This window comes from Phaseolus vulgaris, chromosome 2 (assembly GCF_000499845.2).
Source record: "Phaseolus vulgaris cultivar G19833 chromosome 2, P. vulgaris v2.0, whole genome shotgun sequence".
Lineage (NCBI taxonomy): Eukaryota > Viridiplantae > Streptophyta > Magnoliopsida > Fabales > Fabaceae > Phaseolus > Phaseolus vulgaris.
The window spans coordinates 47244783-47267901 of record NC_023758.2 but is presented as its reverse complement, the minus strand read 5'-3'; the positions used below and the strand labels follow the sequence as shown (position 1 = coordinate 47267901).

General features: G+C 31.9%; 2 protein-coding genes across 2 annotated transcripts; one reads left to right on the top strand and one right to left on the bottom strand.

Moving 5' to 3' along the window:
- Positions 1-1378: 1378 nt before the first annotated feature.
- Positions 1379-2958, top strand: LOC137812790 (transcription factor MYBS3-like). The gene is made up of 3 exons (XM_068614988.1): positions 1379-1837; positions 2292-2488; positions 2610-2958. Exons 1-3 carry the CDS (start codon positions 1564-1566, stop codon positions 2799-2801), a joined length of 663 nt encoding a protein of 220 aa, XP_068471089.1. The 5' UTR covers positions 1379-1563; the 3' UTR covers positions 2802-2958.
- A 9909-nt stretch (positions 2959-12867) lies between these two features.
- On the bottom strand, positions 12868-21773 carry LOC137812788 (K(+) efflux antiporter 4). The gene is made up of 20 exons (XM_068614987.1): positions 21186-21773; positions 20699-20742; positions 19887-19945; positions 19692-19770; positions 19472-19533; positions 19280-19355; positions 19115-19189; positions 18833-18904; positions 18662-18745; positions 18497-18565; positions 17175-17252; positions 16899-16987; positions 15924-16020; positions 15787-15840; positions 15320-15415; positions 14799-14987; positions 14624-14701; positions 14353-14397; positions 13579-13668; positions 12868-13478 (listed from the first exon to the last, which is right to left on the bottom strand). Exons 1-20 carry the CDS (start codon positions 21427-21429, stop codon positions 13398-13400), a joined length of 1761 nt encoding a protein of 586 aa, XP_068471088.1. The 5' UTR covers positions 21430-21773; the 3' UTR covers positions 12868-13397.
- Positions 21774-23119: the final 1346 nt, after the last annotated feature.

Here is a 23119-nt window from a genome sequence, read left to right as displayed (position 1 = left end):
CAAATGTTTGAATAAAGGGACCAACCCACAAAATGGTTTAATGTTTTTGACTTTGAACACTACTACCATGAATATATTCACTAAAAACCTTAAACTTTGTCGTAATGTATGAGTTAGGATAAAAAAAAAGTTAAAGAGAAACTAATATTGATCCAAATTACACCATGCGAGTCAATAACTTAGGTTATTATTAATTAATTAAATTATTCAAAAAAATATTATATAATTATATAAATAAATAATCAGTTTTTCAGAAGAAATAAATAATTTATAACTCACTATTTCAGTTTAAATGTACACTTTCAATACAAAATCAAATTAATTGGGAAAAAATGTACCATTTAGACTATGTATCTTGCCACAAATATATATATGGTTTCTATAGATTTATCTGGAAAGTCAGAAGTTTTGAGAATTCATCACGTTCACTTCACGTTTTTAAATAACAATATGTGATCAATTTGATATAAGTTTAGCAACTTCCTTCAAATAATGAAATTTTAGTTGACGGACACAACTTTCAAAGTCATCCTCTCCATATATATAAATTATTTTCTTTCTTTCTTGAGTCATACAAAGACCAACCTTGATTGAATGGAGAGAAATTCCTCCTTTCTTTCTTGCTTTTACACTTAATTCAATATATTCATGTGTTGAAAAAGAATATGCATGCAACATCTACAAGAAAAAATTCGATTACTTCAAACTGGTTCAACTCTTATACAGATCTAAAACATAATAATAAATCTCTTCTAACACAATCAACAAACCTCATTCAACCAAAGACAGTTCATGTAAACATCGAAGTAATAATGAAGTTGTTTTGTTTAAGGTTTAAGATTTAGGGTTTGTTGTGTACCTAGTGGGTTGGGGGGTTGTGGTTTGCTAGTAGAGTAGGTGTATTTTGATAACAAATTGATGTTGATTTTGTTTCTGGTTTTGTATACGGGTTGAAACACGTCTGAAGTAGTCCCCTTTAATTCAATTAATTATCTGTTGATAAAAAAAAGTAATAAACTAACTCTGCCAACAAAACATCAATTAACTAACCTCATACAAATTAATAATTACATGTATATTTATGCACCCATCTTAAGTCTACCAAGAGAAGAAGATATATATGTTGATTGTCAAATATTTATGCAAAATTTAGACCATAGAACATAGAACGTGTAAATTAGTGTGGTAGAATATTATATTGATGAATGATAAAATAAATTGAAGGTTAGATAGATGGATCCTGTGTAGTCCCAGAGGACATAAATGCTCCAAATAAGATAAGGTATCCCTATCTTTATGATTTTTTTATTTTATAATAAGGAAAAAAATAGTTGTAAAAATATCCAGCAATAAACTATATCCATCCAATCAAATTTCGTGGGTGTGACTACATTTTCATGAACCCCACACCTCACTCCATCATCATATATACCTTCAAATCAATCCATTTTTCTGCTCTTCTCTTCCCTCTTTCTCACACACACACACTCTTACATGCATAAACATCATATAGTTTGGTTTTGATTTGAGGGTTCTGAAAATCTGAATTTTGTTGAAGAGAGAATGGGGAGAAAGTGCTCACATTGTGGAGTGATAGGGCACAATTCAAGGACCTGCACTTCTTTGAGAGGCTCTTCTTTCGTTGGACTTCGCCTCTTTGGCGTGCAATTAGACACCTGTGTTACCATCAAGAAAAGCTTCAGCATGGACTCCTTACCCTCTTCATCATCTTCCTCTTTTTCTTCATCAAGATTAACCATTGATGAAAACTCTGACCGAACCTCTTTTGGGTATCTATCAGACGGTCTCATACCTCCACTTCAAGAGAGGAAGAAAGGTATACATATTCTTGTTTCAATCTCCTAAGTATATATTTTTTCTCACTATTTTCATATATCTCATGAATAATTGTTCATTTGAAGTTATAGGTAAACAAATTCTATGCACACTAATCTAGCTAGTGTCTTTTACTCATCAGCCTCCCAGGAAAATCTTTGATCATAATTATCAAACTACTTTTCCTTGATTCTTGTCTAGTATATACCATTTCCTTCTTTATATACATGATTTATCCACAGAGTAAAAAGATAAAAACATTTCATAGAGTGTAAATCTCATCTTATAAACCTGATTTTGTAAAGTCGAGTTAGGCTTAAAATCCGACATCTAACATTGCTTTTATGATTATAAACCTGATTTTGTAAGATTGAGTTAGAATTAAAGTCAAAGTGAATTTGTTGGTAACCTTAAATAACATGTAACAACATTGTTGTTGTGCATACTTATATCAGGAGTGCCATGGACAGAAGAGGAACACAGAATATTCCTTGTAGGACTGGAGAAGCTGGGAAAGGGTGATTGGAGGGGAATCTCTAGAAACTTTGTGACCACAAGAACTCCAACACAAGTGGCAAGCCATGCTCAGAAGTACTTTCTCAGATTGGCAACTATAGATAAGAAGAAGCGACGTTCAAGTCTCTTTGACGTGGTATGCATAAACCCTGAATCATTAATATGCTGCTTACACTAATCATGGTTTATGTTTCTCTTTACACTGAAAAGTAATTTACTTTTTCTTTTTTCCTTTTGCTTTGTGGTTGAAATGGCAGGTTGGTAGCAACAGCCCCAGCATAGGAGTTTCGTCTAAATGTGAAGTTAAGAATAATGATGCCACTTTGTCCTTGCTAACCTACTTTCAACAAGAAACCAAATCAGATTATAATAAGCAAGAAAATCTTGATAATTGCCCTCATCAACCTCCTAATCTGGACCTTACTCTTCGTTCCTGCTTATTAGTGTGACTTAATTACTCATGTCTTATATAAATACATATAAAAATTGTCTCATCATTAATGTACCCTTTTATCTCTTCTCAACTGTCAAACTCATGTAGAAGATCATATTCTCAAAACACATTGTTCTTTGCAGTAATTCTACTGATAGTCTTATTAGTCTCTATTATCTATGAAATAATCATATCCGTTGAACAGGTCGGCATTAACTACTCTGTGTATAAGGTTAAAACATTCCTGACTGAAATGAATCATTATGAAGAATATAATGTTTGTTATTTTGAGTAAAATTAAGGGTTAAAACATTTCTGAAATGAATCATTATGAAGAGTATAATGTTTGTTATTTTGAGTAAATTTAAGGGCTGAGTGAAAGAAAGAAGAATTAAGCATAGAATCAAACATTTGGATCAATGTTTTATGAGCAAATTGTTTATTACTTACAAGGAGTACTCATGAAGCTTATTTTGAGTGTAAGTGTTGTATAAGAAAATTAGAAAGAGAAATAAAGAGAAGCTAGAAATTCAAAACAGCAATGGAATTAAAAGTTACAGATATATCCAGATAGATCAGACAAAGAGGTGACACATGACACACCTTTTTTCTTGTAAATAGAGAAATAAAGTGATTGGTAAAAATTCCTGAAAAGAATGCATAATTGTATTCTAAATCAGATTTGTTAAGATATAGAAAAAGGTTGACCCAAGAGCAGATAGAGATTTTGCAATTCTTTTAAAACTCGTCTTTACTCATGTTAACATCAGTTAATGCACTGCAAACAAGATACTCGTATGCTTAACTAAAATTTCTCGTTTACTCATTAACCACTGTTAACATATAATTCACATTAAAATCATTAAATTAAATAGTAACTAAACTTAAAAATAAAAAAAATAATTAATCACTATATTAAATAAATTAGATACTAATTTAAAGACAAAAACGTGATTTTTATTATTAATAAAAATTTATAAAATAATTTCTAAATTTAAATCTAAATTAATATTTTTAATTTTAAATTAGTCTCTAAAAGATTACTTAAAATATAAAGTAGTAAGCAGTTAAAATTCTGGTAAGTAATCATTAGATATAAAGTTTAGAAACTATTTTATAATTTTTTATTAATAATAAAAAATACTTTAAATACTAATTTTTTTTAAGTTTATAAAATTATCTCTAGTTTAATTAAATAATAACTAACTATTTTGGTTTATAAAATTAGTTTTATTTAATAATTTTTTTAGTATTTATGTTAAAAATATAGAAAATTCAAAATTTAGATAAAAAAACTATGGATTTGTATTTTTTTTAAAAATATAGCATTAATTTAGTGATTTTACAATTAACTGATATCATTGAAGCAACTTTTTAGTCAAATTGACTAATTTTAGTTGGATTAATTAATTTTTTTGATGAAACCAAATTAATCCCCGTGAATTTGATTCACTTTTTTATACTTTTATTCCAATCAGAACTTAACAAAGCTGTGAAGTTAAGCAATTCTTGCGGAGTTTTATTTGAATGAAATTATTTGAGATAAGAAAATCTAATTTTTGTTTTTGTTCTAAGTTGTTTCTTTACAACTTTGGAGGAGGATTTGATTTCTTCGGTGCAGTTATTCGTCACGTGAATATTAAATTGGAATATAAGTAAAATTAATTAATTTTGTATTAATTAAAAAAGTTGATTTATTATAGTTTAATTCTACAAACAATATTTAACTTTTTTAAAGTGTTATTCATTGAACTTTAATATGAAATAAAAACGTTAAAATATAATTCTAATGAATTGAAATGTACTTTTAGGATGAAATCATCAGACGTGATTAAAGTAATTAAAATTTGTTTATATTTAAGTTATTTTTTTTTCTTATAGCAACTATTGTGATATTATTTAACAAATGGAAATGAGTTCAGTGTTTGACAAAAAAAATTTTATCAGAGAAAGTAATAAAATTAAATAGATTCACTTAAAGGTTCAACTCTCCTACATAATAGCAAGAGAAATCAAAGAGTACATTTCCACATACACATCAAAAACCAAAATGAAACCTCCTACTTCCTACCCTAACATTACTAACTAAAGAAAAAATAGAAAGATCAAGGATCAACCCTTATAGTAACATTAAATCGAATGCATACATACCAAGGGTTATAGGCACTAAGAAACTCCCTGACGGTATCTTTGAAGAGATCCAAGACCAAACCTTAATCTGTGTCACGGAAAAAATTTCAGTATGATCAACCACTCCACCTTTAAATAAATAATTATTCTTGTGTCTCCAAATCTTGCTAACCAACGTCATCAAAACATTACCCATAATAAAATTAACTGAAGTAGACGCATCCAGAATTTTGAGATGTGATCCAAGAACAATAAGATCAACTGAACTCACTCCTAACCAGTTGTAGCAAAGATTCCAAATTAGTATCCGAAGAACAAATGATTTGTTGACATCTCTGACACCATACACAAACAACAAAGATTCTCAACCCCTATTCCTCGTCTCTTCATATTTATCTTAGAAGCAACCTTGTTTTCAATCACTTCCAAACTATGATGTGAGCGAAAAGAAACGTCTTAATCCTAAAAAAAAAATTGTACATTCTTAAATCTTCCTCGCCTCAACTTCCTCCTCTCAGAGTTTCTGGAATGTAGAATTCATTTTATAGAATATTAAAAATTCCAAAAACATGAGATACATGCTCTTAAGAAGTGAATAGGCGATGCTAATAAACACTCATTATGATATATTCTAAATTATTTTAATACTATATTAAACAATAATTTTAAACTTAAGTCAATCTTATAAAATCGTGAGAGGTTTAAAGTTACTTATATTTTTTTTAATTAGTAAATAATAAATTAAATAGAAAATGAACATAGAGGGGTATTCTAACCCTTTTACAATTTAAAGAAATTAGAGAACTTCTCTAAGCACTCTATAACGTACCCTCACACAAAAAAAATTCATGCTAAGTAAGAAATGCTAAAAGGCAGATGATCGACGTCTCAAACCACACAAAGATCAACATTTTGTTGTCATATTAATACAAGTAATTAGGTATTGGATTCAATCTGAGAAAGAGAAAAAACACTCTTATATATTATAAAATATTTTTATCTCTGATCGAAGTGAGATCTCCGACACATGCTACTGGGATTAAGTTGTACAAACCTTAAACCTTAGTATTTTGGACCTAATGATGATTAAGTGCAGAAGTATTTAAGAATAAAAATAGATAGGATATAAATTATAAGATTGGAAATATATGAATTCGTACGTATTCATAAAGTTTTACTTACAAGTTGGTGAAGCCTTTTTGTGCTGTTTTCTTCCAGCAACTTCGTTTCTGTCATTCTGGTTTGTGAGGTACAATTAATAAGTAACAACTTTTTTTTGTGATGTGATGAGCAATTAACATGTTTGGAAGTGAGCAGAAGAGCAATCCCTTTCAAGGACATTTAATTTATCTATATATACCCCAATATACCTGCATTGGCACCATATACCATATGCTTCTCCTCTCACATCACAATTAACATTCACAATGATGTAGATGTGCAGAAAGAGAGTGATGCTTTTCAGAACAAAGCATATGGCCCCCCACATGAACACAGACATTTTTGTCTTAACCATACAACCACTGCCTTTTAACAGTAACCTTCTGGCCCATAAGGAAAGTAAAAGAATTGAAGAACATGGAATCACACTCCTAAATGAGCCAAATTTTGGATCTGTTACCTTGGTTGGATCCTTCCACTTTGGCTTAGTGTATTAATTATATGCTTTCCATCAATTAATTCGTAAAGAACCTAGATATTCAACCAGTATTCAAGGTGTATATATGCAAGTTAGTCAACTGGTTGGATTTGATAATGCTCCTATTTCCATAAGATATGTTCTAGCTTTTGCTCTGCAAGGTAAAATTGCAAAGGCATAGCTTTAAGTCAATATTTGATCAAATTATTACTTCTCACAGATTCTTAATTTATCTGTGTCTTATTCTAAGTATATGCTTTTTCATGGGACCTCTTGGTTATCAACAACACAACATGTAGGGTTTTTCTTGCGTAGATATGAAAGGCTAAGGTTAACTATGCATATGGAGGTTCAGCAATTTTGTAAAGTTTGATTCTAATGCATCTTATATAAACAATGTCATCCATATCTCAAGTTTTTTTTGGCTATAAAGCTCAGTACAAACTATCTGTTCCTAAATCTAGATAGTAATGCTTGAAAGATACTTTTACTGGTTTTTTGAAGTTATATAGGTTGTAATAGGAATAAATCATCCTTGAAATATGCTGATTATTGTCATAATCATAGGCTGATTATTCAATTTGCTGTTATTGTCATGCAGATACGTTTTTCTTGGTGTTATAGTTTGATGGGAAAGTGTAAACAACTTGGTGAAAGAAAACAATGAAACCTCAGGCATCAAAAGATTAGATGTTGGACTGTTACTTTTCAGTAACACTAAAATTATATCTGTGAATTATTACTATAATACAATATTGTTGATGATAGAATTGTATATTATTGTGTGACTAGAAAGTGAAGCATATATATATATGATCAGATATATAATCATGATGATTATAAATATGAGGATAAGGATAGAAGGAGGGAAATAAAAGGGCGTCCACAAGATTCTGCAGATAATATATGCCAAACAAACCCTTCTTGGATTTTCTTTGTGTCCGGAAAGTTCATATCAATTTGTGTTTTTTTGCTAAGATCCATTCACGAGGTGTTGATCAGTGAAAGAATTCATTGGATGCGAAAATGCGTTTCTTAAATGGCGAGGACGTACTTTTCCCTTGAATTTCTCAGATTGCATTCATCAGCAACTTTGAAAGTAAAAACTACTTCTCAAGAAGAATATTAAGAGAATCCAACCCAAGTTTATGATATTTTCACATTTATACGCAAGTTACGATTTAATATTATAATGTCAAGTTTATGACAATTTCTATATAGAGAAAGATGATTTAGATACTATATGAAAATGGTTATACGATTGTTAATGTGTTGGTGATCCCCTCACTCCTTCGTTGAAGTTTCCTTTCTCAATTGTTGGTGTTCAGTCGTGGTTGACCTGAGAAAGGTACTCCGGCGATCAAATCGGTGTGACGAGTATATACTTGTAAACTGATAAGAGCATATTTTACACCTCTGCAAAGGTACACCTGTGCAAAAAGTTTATTTATAGTGTTGGTCATGAGTCTTTGTTGTGATGGAATGAATATCAATTGCACACTGATGTATATCATGATCCCTCACTTATATAAGAAGATATTGTTATGAAATGTATTTTAACACGGTCGATTGGTCACCGAGACAAAGAGATTGAGTGTACCGATCGGTACATTGACTATGCTGAAATTTCTACTCATTTGTGTGTACTCTAAATTTATTTATAAAATTATATTACTTTGACAAATGAAATTTTGTGATAATACAATTCAATAATATACCAGGTTTACATTGTTGATTTTTTTTATCGGCAATAAATAAATCGGTTCACTTATACAGATAATAAAATATAAAAGTTCATTTCCACCTTCGTATCTAAAATTCGCAGACACTCCTAAAGTGTTTCATTTTATTCTATTAATTCATTGCTGAAAAAAAAATAAAAAATTTACAGATTAATCATCTACTTCATTTCCAATACTAATAACTATAACTGAAAGAAAAAAAAATAACGCATTAGTATTAAATCGAGTATTTACATTGTTGATAAATAACGATAATATCAGTACATTTTTTTTTAAAAACTGGCGTCATTAATAATTTGATTATAGAGGTTAAGTGAGGGAAGCTTCATGTTGAATGAAGTTCGTATGATAATATTTATAGGTGGTTGTTCACGCGCTTCTTTAATCTTGAACTTTTAGGTCTGTGCCTATATAATTTTTTATACAGCAAATGTTTTTAATAAATGATTTACCTAAAAAAAAATTTCTCTCTCTTTTTTACAGTAGCAAGAGCAACACAGAAAAATATTGTTACATGCGAACAAAATGGATCAAGTTTACAATTTTCTAGTTCATCACGTATAATATGCAATTCGGTAAAGTAATTAATGAATAAATTATCATCTTGTTTAATTATCGGCACCACCAATTACATATATGAGATTTAAAACAAATCACCTTACAAGTAATGAGATTTTTCTCACTTTTTCACTAGTAAGAATAGCACACACATGTGTACAATTTTTTTCTAGTTCATTCCATGTAACACACAGTTTGGTAAGATAATCCATCACTAAAATATCACCTTGCTTAATTATTGACACCTCTAGTTAGATTTGGTACTCAAAACAACTCCACTTTCGAGTAATGAAACTTCAAATCTTTATTTATATATATATATATATATATATATATCAATTGTTTTATATCCATCCAAAAAAAGCTTTATTGAGTTGAAGGAAAAAAATAAAAGTATTAGTTATAGTACAACTACATTATTACATTTTCATGTTGAATTCAATTTTTTTTATCAGCAAGAAAAAATAAATAATATGAACCACTTAAGGGGTGACCCAACCCATATACAAACCAAAATACAATAAAACCCCACACCTCTTTCAAACAACCTAATCCTCACTAACTTTGGACTACAAACAACCCAACTAAAGGAGCAAACCTTACAAAAGCTCACTTAATTGAAAACATACAAGCCGCAGGATCCAAGCACCATCCAGAGTAACAAAAACTAGCAGAAACAGATTTTGAAGTTATCCAAGACCAAACCCTTAATTGTGTCAAGGTAAACACTTTCGAGAGGTCGATCACTTCCGAAATGTTGAGTTCAACTTATTGTGATTGGAGGTTCCAGAGGAGTTTCATCTACAAATTTCATCTTACTCTGTGCACTAATTTTTATTTTTATTTTCAGCAAAGTCTTTGCACTAAATAATATTAGCACTTATTTCTTTTAAGAATTATACCTTGTTGAATCCGGACCTAATTAATGTAGTATAACGATATTCTTACTTTGATGTAAGTAAGAAAATTATGAACATCCAAGGATTGATCCATTGTAGTACTCACGCGATAAAGAATAAAATAATGAACAAGAAAAATGCAAAAATAAAATAAATTTGAGAGAGAGAATAAAATTATTAGAAAGAAATGAATTTTCATTAATAGAAAAAAAGTGGAAATACATCATGAATTTACAACTGGCAACAATACAAGGCAATAAAACAGCTAATCAGACTTTTTTTTTTATTAACAATAAATAAATGAATTAAGATGTACACTTCATAGGACCAAACAAATCCGCAACACTACATATAAAAAAATGTGATTAATTGATTCCTCATAACTGATTTCGCAAAAAGCTATAAGTAGTTTAACCAACTTCTTAACAAGGTAATGTTAACTACCTTTTGAATATTATAACTTCAAAGAAAATACAATAAATTGTTTGGTAAATAAGATAACATCATTTTTAAGTACATGTATACATATTTCAAGAAAAATAATTTTTGGTTATCAGCTATACAAATATCTCAGAAAAAAAATAGCTCTTACCTTTGACTTGATTGAAAAAACTATAAACTATTTATGATGATGGAGGAACATACATAAGAGTGACTAAGAGTGTCACAATGCAAGTTGGTGTACTAATTGCATCTATTACTAAGAAAGTATGAAGTAATCATGATGGATGGCATTCAGAGCTGTGCAGATAGATAGTATAACAAAAGAAGAAAATAAACTTAACATAGTGCAACAATCATTATTTAAATTAATAAATTTTCCAAGAGGGTATAACTTTTTTTTAGTAAAGAAAGAAAGAAAAAAAAAGGATAAACTGATTAGTGGCATTTGCTGGCATGGTATTCCGAAAATTCAGAACTAATTTTTTTTTTTTTGTCTAATACAAAATGGATATATCCGGAAACAATAAGTAAATAATAGAAAATAGAGTAAAAAAAAATTGTCATCAAGAATTTTTAATGTGAAAAACTTTCTCAATTTAAGAAGTAAAACCCACTTGCAAATGTTTCTACTAAGAAAGTAGGATTACAACATTGATTTATCTCATTTTCTGATGATAATACTTAATCTCACTCAACAAGGATGAAATACAATGTCTCTCTAGCATCTCACTAAGATTTTTAATCTCACACTATGGTGAATATCTATTCTCTCATTTCTCCCTATGTTACTCTCTCCCTTTGCTTGTCTTTCTCTTCCTCACAAATTTTTTTTTATATAGAGAAGGAGAGAAAAACTTTTCTTCTTAAATAAATAATAGATAATTAATGTTTGTTACATTTTCAAGATACCTTAAAAACACGATCTTTAATTTTCTAGGTTGAACTTCAAAATTAAAAAAAAAAACGATTCAAAAACTTTAAAATGTCAAATTACCAATATTTATTGATTAGGTCTTCCACTACAAAAGGATTCCAACAATAAATCCCCAACATCCCCTTATAAAAACATGGGGAGCTAGCATAGCAGGTGTGGAATTGTGTTCAACATTCATAAGCATGACATGGATAAAGGAATATCATTCAAGGACCACCATTTTCCTTGGGGGGAAATAAATGCTCCCATCTTCTCCAAATACGCCTACCTCCTTCTTCCTTCTGTCAGTATCATTTTGAATATGCTATTATGTCACTCATCACCTACCTAGTTACCACATACCATTAACTTCATACAACAAATTCATATAATATATATAGAAAATGTTAAGATTGTGAAGATTATCCATCACAAAATATCACTTATACGTTAAAAAGTAATGCATATAAAAACTGGGTTAATCACAGCTCATACAATTTAAAAAATGATAATAATTGAAAGCAAGTATTTGAATTGATAAGGTGTGTAAGAATTAAACGTGGGTATGTAGTTGAAGTATGAAGATATCAGTTATTTAGAAAGAAGGTACAATATTTTGGACCAATGTGAGGCATCCACGGCTTCCCATTTCCTGCTTGAGTTAAAATATAGAAATAAATGAAGGGGACCACTGACGATTCCCTTTTGGTTGATGTTGAATTCTGAGTAAACAAAAATGTGCGACATGTCATGGGATTGGATTTGGAAGAGACCAACGTCACTGGGCTTGCGACCATTCATTCTTATCAAATGCATCAGATGCCAAAAACATCAAACCAAACCCCTTCTGGCTATGTTAAAGTTCCTGCAATGCGTTTTGTCATGTCTGTCAAATTTGAATCTGCTACACATAATCAATGAATGGCTCATCACCCATATGCTATGATTGTCCCTGTGTTGGTTTATCAGCAAGTACTGCAGATAAATGCATGTTTATAGCCTGTTCAAAAAATTAAGAGATCAGCAGAGAACCGAAAGATCTAGTCCTACATACACCACGTATCCACTTATTTTATTATATTTACCTAATTCTTGAATCATATTTAAAATAACAGAAAATGCTCAAAATACACTATATGAAACCATTATGTATTTCATATTTTTTCAGTTACTATTTTCAAAGTAATACTGTATATTATGATTGATAATGTAAAGCTTTTTATATTAACATTGCATAAAATTTTAAAGAGAAATTCTAAACCAATTTTCTTATAAAAATTAATCATAGATAAGAAAATCTTTACTCGATAGAAATAGCTTCTAAAACAATCAAAGAACAGAGACATGAATAATTTTCCAAAATAAAAAAATGGTAGCATAACATATGCTAGCTTCAGTCAAAGAACCAAAAGCCAATTGCTACTAAAATCTAAGTGCCGAACAGTAAAATACTTTTGCACTCCTAATTTTTTATACCATCACTAATCCCCTCTTTTGTGATATTTCCTTTCGAAATTTTTTTAGCCTTTTCTCTATCTTTTGTTAACCTAGACACCGGTGTGAAGATAGTATAGAGAAACACTATCCAACGACCGTTGGCAATTAGAAACTTCAATCAGTTGCTGGTTTATTTACGTTGATTCAAGAAAACCAGCGGTTTCTCGGGTGGTGATGACAGACAGATATTTCAGGTTACTCTCTGTAACCGGTGAAGCTTATTTGCCAGAAACAACGCATTTCACGTATTTAGTAATCAATTACAAGAAATGAATGGCAAATCAATTTATCTTCCGCTTCCATTAAAAATTTCAAAAGTTATGAACATGGTACATTTGACTTGATGACTGCCTTAACGTCTAAACTTGTACAGGGGCAACTACACATTCCAAAAAACTTAATCAACCCAAAAAAATTTGAATGAAATAAAAAGGGAAAGTGAGGGGAAAAAATTCAAGAGGATTGTATCTAAAATTAAATACACTAACTGCAACTACATATTACTTTATACACAACAGGCCATTCAAGTTAATAACATGGCCCCAGTTACTAGGTTAGTTGATGCACCCGGTTTAAACTCTTGGCTCCCTTGGCATACGTTTGCCATTTACTTTTAATATTCCAGTGCGTGTTTCCGAAAGCAGACAGTATATAAAATATTTTGCAATGAAAAACTCCTTCATTTAGTAAGCCTTATTTGTATTCTTTTTAGCACTTGTCCTCCGTAGTATTGAGAAGCCGTCAATTAAAGCCCGCAAATTTCATTTCTGCTTGATAATATGTTTGAATATCAAGAATCATGAGCGCCTTGAACCATCAAAGTAATACGCTTAGCACTGTCCACACGAAAGCTGTCCCCTTTTAATGCAATCTGAGAGTAAAACCATATTAAAAATCAGGATCTTTTAGAAATTGAAACAAAAAGTCATAAACTTTTATATCATTTGTCAATTGTTAAAGCTTTAAGTTACCTCAGGGGAGCTATCAGAAGGAAACCACCGCAACAATGCACCAAGATGCACAACTGCAGGAATTAGCTTGAAGAGTAAAGGTGTAGTCACCTGCACTATTTCTGTTTGTGTAAGCTTCAAAATCTCTACAAATAGTTGAGAACTTAATACTCAAAACATGTCAAGATTACCCATAAAACTGGCTATAACATTCAAAACTGGCACAACAATTTTGCGTAGGAAAGCCCAATGTTTTTACTAGTGATAACTTCTTAAACTTCAATCAGATTTACTAGCAATCCCCTGCTTGTACATGTGTATGCAAACAGTTAAAATAAAGATGATCAACAAACAAAACTTATCTACCAAAAACACATAATGCGGTTTCACTTATTCAGGCTAGCTGGATGCTGTTGAAGCTAATGACTAGCATTGTGCCCATCAGCATGCTTTCAGGTGAAGGAATGTTTGTAATACTTTTCATTTAGTCTCAAATGTAGAGAAATCATACGAAAAAAATGACCACGGTTTGTGGGCTTGAAACAATAGTTTGCCAAAGTAGGAGCAACCTAATAATCCTATCCCGTACAAAGACCGTGAATTTATTATATGATAAAACAAAACTCTAGTGATATTAGGAAATTGCTTGTTCGAATCCATAAATGAACCGCACCAAGATTGTTAAAAGACCAGTATTTCAACATTGTTGTATGATCGATAATTACTAGTTTACTAGATATTAAAAAAAAAACAGTAGGAGCAACATTTTTATTCTATAAAATAGTGCAAGCGTACCAAACTAAGAGCTGTTGTTCCCAGGAGTAATAGATACAACTTTCCCTGCAGTAGGAATTAGACATTCAGTCCATGTATTTAGAAGTAACTGCAGAAACAACGCAATTACATTCACATTGCAAATGATAATACGCACTGCCAGATAACTGTATTTTTTTAATAAAACATATTTCCAATCTTTGTAATCTCTTCCTACAATGCAGAAAGATAAATTGCAGTCTTCATAAACACAAATTAACTGAAATTAATGTTTCGGAATGAAGTACATTACCTCAACTAAATGAAGATTTGAAGCACGGCTGAGAAGAACAAATGCAAATTCCCCAATTTGTGCCAGGGACATCCCAACCTACGCATGTGGAATAAACCTAAGGCTCTTCCGTCGATGAAATGTATGATGTAATGAACAGGCAGATGTAATTGTATTAACTGATGACATGTCTTACAAGAAGTGCAGTCTTGTTGCTGTATCCAAACCCCTTAACAACAAATGCAGCTACAATTGTTTTTATAATGAACACCAATATAACAGCTGCCAGTAAAATGTCAACATGATTCCAAAGGAAATGGACATGTATAAGCATCCCAATGCTGGCCAAGAACAGAGCAGCAAAAAAGTTGCGAATTGGCTCAACCTAAATATTAACAACCTTGAGTGAGCTCAAAACTAAAGCAAAACATGAGTCATCTCAAAATTTATGTGCTAGTGCTTCAAGAAGGTTCCTGAAATTCATTTGGGTGCCACCACCTTACAGGAATATATGATGAAAATACAAAGTCGTATCAAACATAATTTACAAACATCCCCATTCCACTAAACATGCTTAGCATGACAAAGAACTGAATACCCAAGAAAAAAAAATGATAAATACTGAGAAAATAATACTCCTCTTAAACCACAAGTTTACACCCAAGAACATAGTAAAACTAGTCACTACAAAGAACAGATACTAGAATAATTTCTTACTTGTTCAAGTGTATGTTGACCAAGATCTGTAGTTGATATCATCACTCCCGCAGCAAAGGAACCTAGTTCAAGACTTAAACCCAGCTTATCACTACACTGAAATGAAACAACAAATATTAAAACATTTTGTTGAAGGCACACATGTTGTTTGGGCATTATAAATGTTATGTATGAATTAGTGTCAGGCATGCGTACATTTTTTTTATTCATAGGAATTAAACACAGGTAGTAGGGAGTTTACAACAACTCATTGCCAGCTGAGCTAGACCCTCTTGGTTGGCATGCATGCATTTAAGCAACCCCTCGGATTGAGGGAAATAAATTTTGATGCATATTACACATCAATAGAAAACAACCACAGAGTCATCCAAGATTAAGGGCATTATACATTATAGATGATAAAACAGACAACTAAGATGACAAGGTTTGGCAAGCAATGAAAGATTACGACTTGATAGAAGACACACCCAAGCAACAAGTAGGCAGAATGCCACCGATGCCAATTGATAAAGTTCATTGGTCTGCACAGAAAAATAAAATAAAATAAGTTAAAAACTAATGCACAAACAAGCATTGAAGAACAGAGCAAAAGGTCTGTCTTCACCTGAGAGGATAAGCTTATCATTAGCTTAAGGAACCATGGCACACAAGTACGAGATAATATTGTCAAACTGGCCAAAAATGCAATTAAGGTCACCAACCTGAGACAACAGAATTAGTAAACCAGTAAGAATAAATGACTTAAACAAGCATACAACCAAGTATGATGAAGAAAGTTAATATCATCAGCACATGAAGTGAAGCTGCTGCCTTACGAAATTCAACTAGAAAATGGAGTATATGTTTGTTATTATGCAAGTAAAACACTAGTACTCACAAGTCTTTTATTTGAATTTAGATTGTTTCTGGGATAGAAATAAAAAATTTATGACATTCATCTGGTCCTCGTCTCATGGTCTCGTCAAAATGTCTTTGTCTCAAGAATGCAAGATGAACAAAAAGATTTATTCTATTCACAAGTTTGTTTTCTTCTTTCTCTTTTGTTGGTGTGCCTTTGGTAGGGACGAATTTTGTGTACTAATTTATACGCACTCCTTTCCACTAGCTCCTTTTTATGATTATAATTATTTTCTTTTTACAAAAGACTTTCAGGACAATTTTATCATAGTTGACAATAGTGAGATTAAAATAAGAAAAGATGAAGGCAATTTATGAACCACGGTGTTTCTCTTTATAAATTCACATATTGAGGCATTCAATAAGTGTAGTAGAACTTTATGTTAACATATCATGCTCAGTAACGGTGAAAAAGGGGCCAGATGGTCAAGTACACTAAAATTTCTCAATTCACTTGCATCTGCATCTTTAACTTATAACAAGAAAAGAATAAAAACTATGACCAGAATATCCTTTATAGATCACAAAATATATGTTGAATTCGGCACGATGGAAAGACACAATGAGAATATTATGTAGCTGCCTTGGGGAACCTTGGGGTTTAATATCATTTGTCATAGACCTTCATAAATTATGGGGAGAGAAGAAAAATGAGAAACAATTCATCCTACAATTAACTTACGACTTAGTCATGGATACTACTCCTTGAAGAACACCTGATGTTCCACCCAAAACAGGAAGCAGTGCAAAGAGCAAACCAACGGCACAATCCTGAAAAGAACCAATAAATTCAAACATTTCATCAGAAGACATGTGAGAAGAAAAATCTTAACAAGGAATATCAGTGTCATGTTCATTGATAGCATTCCTTTGCCTTTGCACTCTTTTTGCACAAGTAGCAGTAGCAATGCTTCAGTCATTCATGTGCATTCATTAACACAAAAATAACAGGACATACCTGCAGTATCAGAGTTCCAATTGTAACCTGACCATGAAGGGCATTGACGCTATTCTTTTCCATTAAGAATTTCAAGACCTATGGATCAAAGTAGAAAAAGAAAACAAATTTAAAGTAAATAACAAAAATGTTAGAAAATCTGCTTTTAATATCTGTCAGAAAAGCTTTTTCTTTGTTACCTATGGCTTCTACTAGCATTAGTACCTATAAGCCTAAATTTAGGTTGTACATTTTTTTTTTATCTCGGTGTAAGCCAATACAGATTGTGGATATATGATATTCTTCTCGGTGTTTTTGAGACACTCAAGCAATTCATTTGAATCTTTCATGCTCTCAACTGAGGAAATTATATACTTGAGATAATGCTTTATCTAGACGTGACACCAAAGAAGTTTGATAACATCTAGAAAATAAGTGATCATAGAAAGAGCTTAGCATTATAGCATTTTCATCAACAAGAAAAATCCGCTCAACTAATGCACAATAATTTCCCTACTGTTTCCTTCATAACATTCTAGCAATGATCTTCGTTCTTTTCTTGATGCAATAAATCTTACTAAAGGAGAAAGAAAGGCAATACAACAGACAGATTCTCCTATACAAAAGGAAAAAAGAGCCAAAGAGTCAAAAAAGGGTGCACCAATTAATCTATTCATATCAGTAATCAATATTCCTTTAAGCAAAAGACAAACAAAGCATGATACAGAAACCATAAACATGATCCCGTACCACACATAAGGGTAAAAGGACCCTTGGAAATGCAAGCAGTCCTCTCCAACTTAACAATCCCAATGAACATATACATCTCAAATTCACCAAAAAATAAAGAAGCTGTTATCATTTCATTAGTTAATTTTTCTCAAGGTCTTATGCCACTGTCTATGAGCTATGACTATCATATGATCAAATAATCTATTCTCCTCCACTAAAGGCATCTATTTTGTCCTTAAAGTTTTGCTAGATTTGATCTGATACTGAAGCCTATTGTAACACTTTTTACCCTTAGGACCACCATCTTCGAACAAAAATACCTTTATTTCTCATATTTTCCATTGTCGAGCAATAATTAACACTTAGCTGAAAACTGTGACAGCTGTGTAGAAAATAGAAATATGAACACCATCAAATCTAATCAATTGCAACCAGGCAATGATTGCAATAGTTTATTGCAATTATTAGGCTACTTAAAATACTATATGCCCGTGGTTAAATATTAAACAACATAAGAAGTTTATTGTCCAACAAAGCTGCAATCATACTTGAGATGGTATAATATAGAAAAGGGATACCAAAATCATGTTACAGTTTGGTCAGGAAATTACCACAGCTGTTGAAGACATGGATAAAAATGCACCTACAAATATTCCTTCAGATGATTTACCACCACATAACTGCAGGTAGGATTTAGGTGCATTTATAAGAAATTCATTGACACCAAAGTGGAATTTTTTTTTTGCAATAAATACTTCTAGAACTAAAAGGCATACTGAAGCTGTCATTCCACACAAGCACATAAATAAGAAAATTTGGAGTAGGCCTCCAAAGATAGCCACTGCTCGAACAACTCGAAGCTGCAAACATGAATATATATATTAAGTATGGCTGAGCTAAAAATATACAAGATCAAGCTAAAAGGAATAATGAGTGTAGAAGCCAACCTTCGTTGTTGAAAACTCTAAGCCCAATGCAAAGAGCAAAAAGATGACACCAAATTGAGCAACTGTCTCAACCTACAAGGAGTGGAAGCAATATGTGAGATTACTAGCAGTTAAAATAAATGACATTTGATTACTTCATTTCAATATGTCATATAGAAAGAGAGTATCCATGACACATCGTGATTCCATTCAATCAATGATCTTATTTTTGTAAATAATGTGGCTAACTAAAAGAAGGGAGGGGGTATTAGAGTACATAAAAGAACTATAAAGGAAACATACTTGGACCATTTCGCTAACAAAGCTCAAACCTCCTGGTCCTATGATTGATCCTGCTAGCAGATATCCAGTTATCACCTGCAAATTTGTATGTATGGACTACCCACTTTTAGAGGTCTATGGTAGAGATATCTACTGCAAACCATAAAGCAAGGTTTGTAATCAAACCGGTTGTCCAGCACAAGCAAAGGCAATGCCACCACAGGTTGCAGACACAATGACAACCACAAGATCTGATATCAATCTGAAAATATGGCATAAAAAGGATAAGCAGCCTGACTAGTCAGTAGTTGCTGGCACTCATACAAGTAATGTTATTAGAAAAAGAAAAGAGAGAAAAAATACGAACAGTAAGTAAACCTCAAGTCTAATTGAAGAATTGGATACTTTGACTTGGGATTGGATATGATAAAGACATTGTCCTGTAGTTCAAACAATTGGAAAATTACAAAAGATTAAATCCACTTCTGACAGTATTGGTAGGATTGAGTTCTTCATGCATATTGTGATGATGTGGTTGTAACAGAAATTATTTCAATGTTTGAAAGGCCTAAACATCAACCACTCGAATTAAACATACCTTTCGATCAATTAAAGTTGGCATATCGTCTGCCCTATTCTCATTATCCAAGTTGAAAACATCTTGGAACTGAAATGACCTGAGAAGAAACTTAACAAATGTCATGATTCACAGTAAAGGCATTTGCATTAAATTTTTAAAAGCCGTTCCCTATTTCAGAAAAATCATTTGACTCTACAAGAAAGTGGTCCATACTTTTCTTCTTTGCTTTCATTTTTCTTGGGCATAACTCTGGCAACAGTTTCCAAAACAGCCTGATACATTAAAAAAATTATGATAAGGACCATAGATCACGATCTTTTCAAGTGAAAATAATAAGCCACATATGTAAAATCCCGTAAAAAACACATGTGATATTTATCAAAACAGAAGTGACACACACAGGTTCCCACCCTAAAATTCATTATCCTGGAGAATCTAAAACAAAATTTGACACGTCATAAGTAAAATCTGAAGAGTTATTATCAATTGTAAGGTGTGTCCTCGAATCAGCTTAATGTTTTTCTAATGAATTATCGTCCACAGGCTTATAGTGTTAGTTTTTCAGTTTGGAACTCCTTAAACGAACCATTTACTCCTTAAACAGTGCTTTGGAATGAGTGTAACATGGATGTATCGTGTATACGAGCATACTGTTAAGTGTTTTGGATTCTCGTCTGGAACCTCCAAACAGACTTTCAGATTTTTCAGGGGAGAAAACGGAGAAGCAAGAGTATTGGGTGGGTGTTTGATTTTTTTTGCACATGAGTCAATTGCAGTTCAACGTAAAAGCATGTGATAGTTTGAAGATTTCTAACCAAAATCCAAACACGCACAACTTCAGTTTGCATTGAATGAACTGTTTTCCAACAACACTGTTAAGTCCTGACAAGATTGAAATCTAGCCTAAAACAAGACACCTATACTACCTGAATTAGGTCGCTAGAATGCTACAGTCAATTGGCCCCCAGGGTTGCAAAAAATTGGAGACAATTAAATATATCATGTGAAAGCAATTCACTGCACACCTGCTGTTCAGTAACACTATTGTTGAAACCACCAGGATCGGTACCTGCAAAAGAGTCGGCAAAGTACACTGAGAGCATTCATTTGAAATAAACTTTCCACTACGCTACTCACACGTCGTCAATGATTCAACAAGTTCGTTACAACGTATCCATGTGAAAACATTTGGAAGTTAACAGCGTCTCATTGATTTTTCATCATAAAAGCCGAAAAAATTATAGAGCAAATTGCAGGATTCTGATCACAGTACACACGTTACTACGAGAAGGTTTTACAGAAAAGGCAAGTTAAATCCAGAAGCACAATGAGAATCAGGAAATTGCAGAAAAACGCATATGAAGAAGTGAAACGAAATTCGAATTGAGCGGCATTTTCGATAATTCACACAGCAACTACGATCCAACGAGTTTTCGGAATCGAATTATTCGAAAATATTTAGAAACGATTGAGCATTGAGAAGTTAAAGTGCGACAAGCTAGATCTGCGAACCTTCATTCTGCTCATTATCGGGGAACTCTCTTTCGAGAGCCCGATCAATCATGTCCGCGAAGCTATCATCGCCGGATCTCGCAAGCGAGGCATTGACGACGGAGCTTGCGTTTTTTCCGTCGAGGAGAGGCTCCGTCTCTGACTTGGCGTCAGCGGCGAGGAGAGAGAACGAGAATGTGGGAAGACAAAGAAGGAGATCACATAGAAGGAGAAGGTTGAGAGTCGCAGGTGATGTTAACCTCATCTCCCAGACTCGGAGAGAAGAGAGTTCGAGAGAGAGAAATGGAAGAGCGCAGAAACGAAACGACACCGCTGGCAGTTTAGCAGCACCGTCGTGTTTGGCGCGCGAATTGTTTCTCTTACGCGCAGAAAGATGCGACAGAGAAGTTGAGTGGGTTAGAGAGACGGGTAGAGTGCGAGTGGGAAAGTACCGAATGGTCCTCGAACAATGTTGTGAAAATTGAAAAAAAGGAATTTCGAAATCGAACGCCACTTGCAATGCACAACGAGGCGCGTGTCTGTCACTGCAAAGCCGATATGCTTACTTTACTTCTGACTGACTCATGCATCGCAGCAAGGAACGTTGCCAACAATCTACGGACACGGCCAAAAAGCATGGGATTGAACTTTTGCTCACCTCACTTTATTTATTTCATATTAAAAAAAATTCATTTATTATTTTTTTATCGGTAATAAAAAATAAATAAATATGAATTATTTTAAGGATGATCCAACCCTTATACATGAACTCAACCACCTTTTTCACTAGACTTATTTCCAAGTTTGCTTATACAGAACTCTCAGAGAACATCTGGAACAAACAATCATACAACTTAAACGAATATGTCATAAAATCATCCTCATACAAATCAGCAGATCTAGGCACCAATCAGAAAAGGAAAAATGCACAAATTGTAACTTGGATGTAACACATGACCAAGTCTTTAATTGAACCAAAGCAAAAGTTTTCACTACATCCATTACTCTCCTTTAAAAATTATCCTGTTTCTATGTTTCCAAATCTCGTTGACTACTGCGATCCAAATAACTTCACAAACCTCATTCACCAATGCAGGCACATTGTTCATCCTAAACTAAAAAAAATTTAATATGACACATGTTCTGAACGTCCAATCATGCACAACAATGGTTTTACAATAACCAAAATCAAATAACAAATGGTGTTAATCTCCTCTTCGACCCCACAAAAACTATAGGAGAAACTTGCAACTCTGATCACACACCTTTCCAGATTAGTCTTAGTGGCTAACTTGTTTTCCCATTTATCATATATTTCATCGTTTTGCATTCTTATCTTAAATAAATATTTAATTAGTAATTTAAAAATAGACAATAAATTAACATATATTTCATGTGTTAATATTATAACTTTTTAAACTATATGTGTATCCTTCTTTTTAATGTGAAAATTATTCTGGCCTGGCTTTTAATTTTAATGGGTCAAATTTTACATTTTTTATTTGAAAATATTGTTTTTGATAAGTTAAAAAGTACGAAAGTGTCGTTAAGAAATCGAAAGAATACAAATATTTGATAAGCTTAGTCTTAACTATTTAAATGAAAATGTACCCTTAAGATAGCAATAAATAATAATTCTCAAAGTATTTTTTATATAAAATATAATTATTATATTCAATAAAAATATTGTTAAAAGTTACTCTTCCTCCACAGTTTTTTTTAAGTTTTTCTTTGTCTATAGGCTAAAAAACTCTTTTATTTTTAATATATAAACTAAATAAATTATCAATACTTAAAAATAATTTGTATATATGACCTACCATAATTGCAATTTTAAAAATTATTAAAATATGCAAAATCCATATAAATTTAACATGTAATATATATTTTAATCTTGAATATATATATATATATATATATATATATCACATAATTAGTTAATCACCTAACCATGG